The 7,715-nt window shown below is 42.2% G+C and overlaps 1 protein-coding gene across 1 annotated transcript in view; it reads left to right on the top strand.

Annotated features, from left to right (window-relative positions):
• The first annotated feature begins 6,609 nt into the window (after nt 1-6,609).
• LOC108701729 (integrin alpha-M) overlaps nt 6,610-7,715 on the top strand; it is a 38,843-nt gene continuing 37,737 nt past the window's right edge. Inside the window, exon 1 of the mRNA XM_018236743.2 lies at nt 6,610-6,775. Coding sequence (XP_018092232.1) covers nt 6,739-6,775 — 37 coding nt within the window. The 5' untranslated portion in view covers nt 6,610-6,738. The remainder of the gene's footprint in view (nt 6,776-7,715) is intronic.

Raw genomic sequence — 7,715 nt, 5'->3', positions numbered from 1 at the left:
CAACTCTCTAGCCCTCCCCTCTGGTTTATCTGGCCTTTTCCCCCCCCTAGGGTTGATTGGCTGGGAGGCTGGCCTTGCTTCTGGTTAACCCCACCCAAGCAGGTCTGATTGGCAGGGGCCCTGCTGCATCATACCTTGGAGGGGTTTGTCCAGCTCTTCTGGAGGGCTATCCTGGGAGCTCCTTTGTTTAAAGCTTTTTGGCGGGAAAGTAGAACAAAGAAGAAACACCATCTTGGATTAAATGTGTACTAGTCAGTTAGCTATGGATAAAATGGGACCAGTAGAAGGGGATGTTGGTCACACTCAGTATTTCGACAGATACCAACACATTCTAGAGCAGAACCAACCATTCACCAGGGCTCAGGTATTGGATTTAGGAATGACTTGTCTGTCTGTCTGATTCAAATTCATGCTTGATCCCTGTTTGGACCTCTTTGCATGGATCATCTTCATGTTAAATCAACTGTTTCTGTCTCAGGCCCAGACGGAGCTGGAGGTGTACACTGAGTACAACTACCTGCCTATGATCATTGGGAGCAGTGTGGGAGGTCTGGTCCTTCTGGCTCTGATCACTGCTGCGTTGTACAAGGTAAGAGGTTCTATAGATGGATTCATTTCTATGGATCGGTCATAAAAGTAAATCTGAATTATCATCTATCATCTGAAGGTGGGGTTCTTTAAACGTCAGTATAAAGAACTGATGGAATCACCAGAAGGACAAACTGTAGGAGGTGAAGATACTACAACAGAAGCCCAAACAATAGATGTAGGACAATGATATCACACTGGATTGTGCAAGGACTGTGTATATTTGGAAAGGGTGGGGTTGACAGCCAGTGAGTCATGTTAATGTTTGAAAATTTACAGATGGTAACTGTGTGATTCTAAGTTCTGCATGGCCAGTTAGAGAGAGGTTTGGTGTAAGTGTTTATATGTGTCCTGGGTACCCCTGGAACTATAGCAGGGTGACTGTTACCCCAATGTTTCTATATATCTGTAACCTTGTTATGAGCTAAGGGGCCCAGCCTGAAGGTCAGTTAGGGGGAGATTTGGGGTGAGTGCTTATTTGTGCCCTGGGTACCCCTGGAACTATAGCAGGGTGACTGTTACCCCAATGTTTCTATATATCTGTAACCTTGTTATGAGCTAAGGGGGCCCAGCCTGAAGGCCAGTTAGGGTGAGATTTGGGGTGAGTGTTTCTTTGTACCCTGGGTACCCCTGGAACTATAGCCTATAGAATATTAAAATAATACATTGGTGGCCAGGGGATTAAAAAAAAACACAAATTGGCCCGGGCCACTTGTCCCCCCCTGATGGCGGCCCTGGGGAAGCATATAGGTGCCCTTACTCTCACACCTACCCATCCCCAAAGTCACGCCATTCAGAGAAGCAAGTGCTTTTGCCTGCCATATGGCCAGTTTTCCCTGCAGAATTGTTCTTGGTACACAGTGAATACTGGAATACATTTAGACTGTCTCTCTTTAGAAATGCCCAGGCTGATGTTGAAATGACTGTTGCAAAGGCAGGATAGGCCCCGGAGATTCTTAAAGGGGAACTATTGCGAAAATGTAATATAAGCTTCCTCATACTGAAATAAGAAACTTTCTAAATGCATTCAATTAAATATTCTGTACTGTTTCTGAAATAATCAAGTTTATATTCACTATCCCTCTCTCAGCAGCTGTTTCTCTTCATTCAGGAGTTGGGTGTCAGATGAATGATCCAATAAATCTTATAGGGGGACTTCCTTTTGACTAGAAGATGTATTAGAGGTCACTCTATTAAAATCACCAGACACCATGTCTCTCTACATGCAGGGGCAATCCTGGCCCCTCCGGCGCCTGAGGCAGCAGCAGTTGCTGCTGCCCCCCCTCCCCCAGAAATTCGCTCTTAAAGTACCAGGAGCAGCATTTTTGCTGCCCCTGGTACCTAGTGGGGCGCTGCCGCCTGAGGCGACAGCCTCAAGTCGCCTCATTGGCGAAGCACCCCTGTCTACATGCAGGATTTGTGCAAAAGGCAGTTATTGTGTTAGATGTTTTTTTGTACCAGAATCAGTTATTTTAAGGAGCTCTAATACATCTGCTAGGAAAGGAGCCCCCTATAAGATATATTGGATCATTCATCTGACACCCAACTGCTGAATGAAGACAGAATGAAGAGAAACAGATGCTGAGAGAGGAATAGTGGATATAAACTTGATTATTTCAGAAACAATGCCGAATATTTATTTGATTGTATTTAGAAAGTGTCTTACTTCACGATGAGGAAGTTTATATTTAATTTTCATTTTCACCATAGTTCCCCTTTAATAAACAAAACAGAAACAGAATTTTAAAGGGATACTGACACATTCCAATATATGTTGCCTTTGTCTTCCTGGAGAGCGTGCCAGGGTCCATTTTTCTTCGGGAAATGCATTTGTTGAGGGATACAGGTGCTCAAATGCTGCTTGTCACCAACAGTGAAACTTAGGCTGTTTCCCATATGCAAAACAGGCAAACTGTCATCCCTGCTAGTGATGGGCAAATTTGGGGCGAAAAATTTGCAAAATGCCGCCCACATCTCGTTTTTTTTCTACGCTGGCAAAAATTCGCCATTTTTTTTATGCCGACAAATTTTCACTGGCGAATTTTCGCGGCGGTTTTGCAAATTTATTCACCGGCGGCATATCCCGGGAATTCGCCGTGAATTTGCGCCTGCTGAATAAATCCGCCCATCACTAATCCCTGCTTAAAAGGAGAAGCCTGGACATTGAATAGCTGAAACAGATTCCTTTCCATATGGCCCTGCAGATGCCATGGACACAATAAAGGAAACTTACATAGTGTATGGCAGGGTTACAAACTGCAAAAACTGGGTGCAATCTGCAATCATGTATTCTGCACTTTGCACCCTGCCCTGTGCCCTGGAGACCATGGGTCTCATAGCCACACACTCTCCCACCCCATTGTCCTGATCTGAAATAGGATCTGCCAGCCCTCTCTCATGTCCAGTAACTCCTCCACCCAATTCAGAAGCCTCCTTCTCGCTGCCTCAATTCTTTTTTGTAACTGCCTCCTAAGTCTCCCAACCAGCAACTGCCTCCAAAGTCACTATCCCCACTCACAACTTGCTCTCTTCATTCTTCTTTTTGACTCAAACACTGTAATGCTGAGCTCCAGCTCTTCTTTACATCTTCAATGGAAGTTGCCAGACCTATTGTTAGGATCAGCCTAGTTTAGAACTTGGAACTTTGTGTTTTCGGGCCTCTCTTCCTTCTGGTTGAGTTCAGCACTGTAAATAATGTTGATGTCTTTCCTTGGCTCACACTGGTAATTTATCAGCTGCAGCTGCAGGAAATTTCCCAATTCATGGGCTTTTTATACATGCCTCTTCCTTCCTGCTCTTAGTGAGTCTATTCCTGTCCTGTCCTAATGTTATCACTGGAGACCTCCGTGTTTGGCCCTTGGCCTGTTTCACAGCCTTTGTCTGCCACCTGCCCTGACCTAATGCCTGTCTAAGGACTTGTCTTTCAGCCTGCATTTTATGATTTGCGATTGGTCATTTTCACTATGCTTACACTACACACTATTCATATTGTTGTGCCATTTGCTAAACAGGCTTCCACAGGGCCAGATTCAATTATATGAGAAAGATGCATCTCCTAAATGAATTCCAGATTTTCCCATAGAGCCAGATACAGTTCAATGAGAAAAACTTCTCGCTTTTCACGTGAAAACTCTACTAAAGTCTATGTCGAAAAAACTGGAGCTGAATTAGGAGAAAAGTTTTTACTCCTCAAATTGAATCTCACTCATATGTTTTCATGTGATAAACCAAAAAATAATGTTTTCTCATGGAAATGAACCTCCCCCATAATCTATTAGACCCTAACAGGCAATTTGAAACAGGCTGCTGACTGGAAAAAGCAACTAAAAGCAGACAAATCAACTGAAAAGAATAAGTATTTTTTTTTATTAACTGCGATTTTAATTAAAGTTTTATGTTTAAATACTGTGGTTTCATTTTTTTATCGTTTTTTTTTCTGTCTTGTGTGCTAAATAGCAAAGTTTGATGTGCTAGTGAGCTTACAGCAAGTTGGTCACAACCTGTTTTACTTTGCAGTTAGTTTTCCCTTATCTGTAACTGGGATAATGAGTGCTAGCAAGATTGAAGGTCTGACTCAGTGCACAGTCTGCCATATGTATGCAGATTTGGAACAAGAGATCCACAATACTTACCTCTGTGGGGGTTGTGAGCAAATTGCCACTTTGGAGGCTGGAGTTAGAGCACTAGAGCAACAAATTGCAACACTGCGGTCGATTGACAATCTTGAAATAATTGGTATCACTGAGACCTGGTAGGAAGAAACATGTGACTGGATTGTGAATTTAAATGCAGTGGCGTAACTAGATGTTGCTGGGCCCCACAGCAAATTAATTTTAGGGCCCCCAACATATCCATTGTTTGTCCTGTTTTACCAATATATGTTCAAATTGCTCATCAATGAGAACCTCATGGGGCCCCCTGTACCTCCTGGGCCCCCCTGCAGCCGCAGGGTCTGCTTCCTCTGTAGTTACACCCCTGTTTAAATGGTTACACCCTTTTTAGGAGGGACAGAGGGTGTTAAAAGGGTGGAGGAGTGTGTTTGTATGTAAAGCCTGAATTAAAGCCATGGTGTAGAATCCCTCTGGGTAAAGAATTATCATTGGTGTATACTATAAACCACCTCGTATAAGTGACGAGTATGAAGCCCAGCTACTCTTACAGATTCAAGCGGCTTCACAGCTGGGTCAAGTTGTTGCTATGGGTGACTTCAATTATCCAGACACTGACTGGGGTAATGGGTTTGCCAAGACAGAAAAAGCTAGTATGGATATGGATATGTATGGATGCTGAGTTCTCATTTGGAGGGGTTGAAGTTGATGGACTTTACTATGTAACTATGTAACTATGTAATCTGGTTTTCAACCTACACTCTTGTGTCTTGTGACCGTCTTGTGCAGAGCTACAAATGATCTTCAGGCTGCCAAAGCCAAAGCTCACTTTTCTATTCTAATTCTTCTTGACCTATCATCTACATTTCTTAGAGTTACATATGGTTGAGAAAAAACCAAAGTCCATTAATTTCAACCCCTACAAATGTAACCCAGCATCTATACATTTACGCACTCACACTGACCCCTCCATACACTCACATAAACTATATATACTAATATCTATACCAAAGGGATTATTTATTAAAGTCTGAATGCCAAAAACTCAAAAAAATGAATTTTTCCACTGTAAATACAATTTTTTTGTGGGAAAAAACCTCAAGATTTATTATTCCCCGAGGATGCAAAAAGTCTGAATCCAAAAATACTCCATCTTCAACCTGTGAAGGTACTATAGTCAAATCAATGGCAGAGGTACTATTTGCAATTTGAAGATATTATGGTCTGCGCTGGGTACGATAATCCTCTGATTTCATGGAAAATTCTGATTTTTGGGGTGTCTATTCTGAAAAATTCAGATTTTTCGTGTGACAATCCAAAAAATTTGTGTTATTTCCCAATACGATTTTTTCTGCGTTTTTTTAATGATAAATAAGAGTAAAACGTGGATTCTAATTTGGTCTGACTTTTTTTTTTAGAACATCAGAAAAATGTGGATTTTTATAAATAACCCCCAGAAGTACGAGCTGAGTTGAACCTAAGTAGGAGCCAAGTTGCACCGAAGTAGGAGCCAAGTTGCGCCTAAGTAGGAGACAAGTTGCGCTGAAGTAGGAGACGAGTTGTGCAGAAGTAGGAGACGAGTTGCACAGAAGTAGGAGCTGAGTTGAGCCGAAGTAGGAGCCAAGTTGTGCCAAAGTATAAGATGAGTTGCGCAGTACGAGTTGAGCCTAAGTAGGAGCCAAGTTGCACCTAAGTAGTAACAGAGTTGCACAGAAGTAGGAGCCAAGTTGAGTCTAAGTAGGAACCAAGTTGCACCTAAGTAGGAGCCGAGTTGAGCCGAAGTAGGAGCCGAGTTGCGCCGAAGAAGGAGCCGAACTATGCTGAACACCAATTTTTTTTTTTTTAAATCTTTGGGCACTCATTTTTTTTAACTTGGGGGGGCCCTGGATGCTGATTTTTTTTTAACTTGGGGGGGACCCTGGCCACAAATTTTTTTTTTAACTTGGGGTTAAATGCAGTCACAGCCACAGTAAATTGCAGCACTTATTAACCTCCTATTAGTGTCTGTATATTACCCACCCAATTAGACTGCAAGCTCTACAGAGCAGGGGCCACTTTCCTCTTGTCTTACACTTTAACTTGGATGCAGCTGTATTTACCACTTACCCCTGTCTGTTCTATTAATGTAATGTTTTGCTGTACGGTGCTCCATGCACAAGTAGCTCTATATAAATAAAAATATACAAACATAATATACATACATACAATAATGACACTTCTTAAGCTGGAAAGGAAATAGGAACTCTGTAAATAGAATACAACTTGAGAATTATCAGTTAAGAATAAATGTGTTAAAAAGTTCTAGAGAGAGAGAGAGAGAGAGAGAGAGAGAGAGAGAGAGTGGGTGCTTTGTGGTTATGCGGAATATAAAGGCATAACAAATACAATGACAACACACTGGTGACAAATACAGAAGTTGCAACATCCACAAGAATTACATTAAAGTCACATTAAGGGACTCAACTTCTGCAATCTTTGGGGAATATAGCAAACAACTACAGCACTGGTACTCTCATACCACCCGGGGCACCTGCCGATTCTCATGGCTCCATCTGTACTTTGGCTGCTTCTCGTCCTGGGTAAGTGTTCCCCCCTGCTGTTATGCAATAAGTGTTATTATAGTGTTTAGTATAATGAGGACTAATAGGCACCAGCACAGCCACATTTGGCACCTTTGCATTTGTTATTACCACCAGCTAAATATGGTGTGATTGAGTACAGATACAGCAAGCTTTGGTTGATATCTGGCACACACAACACACCTCCATCTGCTGGTTAATATCTTCATTCATTGGCGGCTCTTCAGGATTACAAAATATTCCAGCCACGTCTGTGCTATGTTTCCTCCCCGTTAACAACATCCAAGTATCTCTGAAATGGAAGATGAAATTCCAGACAAGTGGAAACCCTGTTTCCACCGTGATGTTAGAGATAGTACAATACCCTTTGCTTGCCAACATCAGGTACAGATGGAGCAGACTGGCACACACAACCACGCCCTCCTTGCCACTGAAATGCATCTTCTCATAAAGCTGTAGTCTTTACTGTCAGTGTTTGAATCTTCTCAAATTATGACAGGGTTAGCACCCTTAATAGGGTCAATTCCTTTAGCAAAAGCCACCTCCAATAAGAAGCTTCCTGGATAGTGTACCCCATATCCCTCAACTAATGGCATTAGAAAATTACATTATAGTTACCTTATTCATCTTTACTTGAGGCTTTACATTCTCCGTTGTCTTCTGGAGTCATTTTTGGTATTTCATAGTGATGTATAAATAATTTTGCTTGACCATATAGTTTGTTTTAGTTGTCAGAATGGCACTCTCAGATGCCAGGGTCAAGCCATTGGAATCTTGACCAGGCAAGGAAAGATTAAGACTTGGAATATGAGGGTAAGGGGTGTAGTGAGATAGGGAGGTAAAAAATGTGGTAGTTCAAGATCTGGTTTCCTTTTTCTCTGTTTTTGGCAGTGAGGAGCACTATCCCACCCTCACTTGACCTGATGTAAAATGCTTAGGA

This window comes from Xenopus laevis, chromosome 9_10L (assembly GCF_017654675.1).
Source record: "Xenopus laevis strain J_2021 chromosome 9_10L, Xenopus_laevis_v10.1, whole genome shotgun sequence".
NCBI classification, from domain to species: Eukaryota; Metazoa; Chordata; class Amphibia; order Anura; family Pipidae; genus Xenopus; species Xenopus laevis.
The sequence above is the reverse complement of the archived record's forward strand: the minus strand, read 5'-3'. Positions and strand labels throughout refer to the sequence as shown.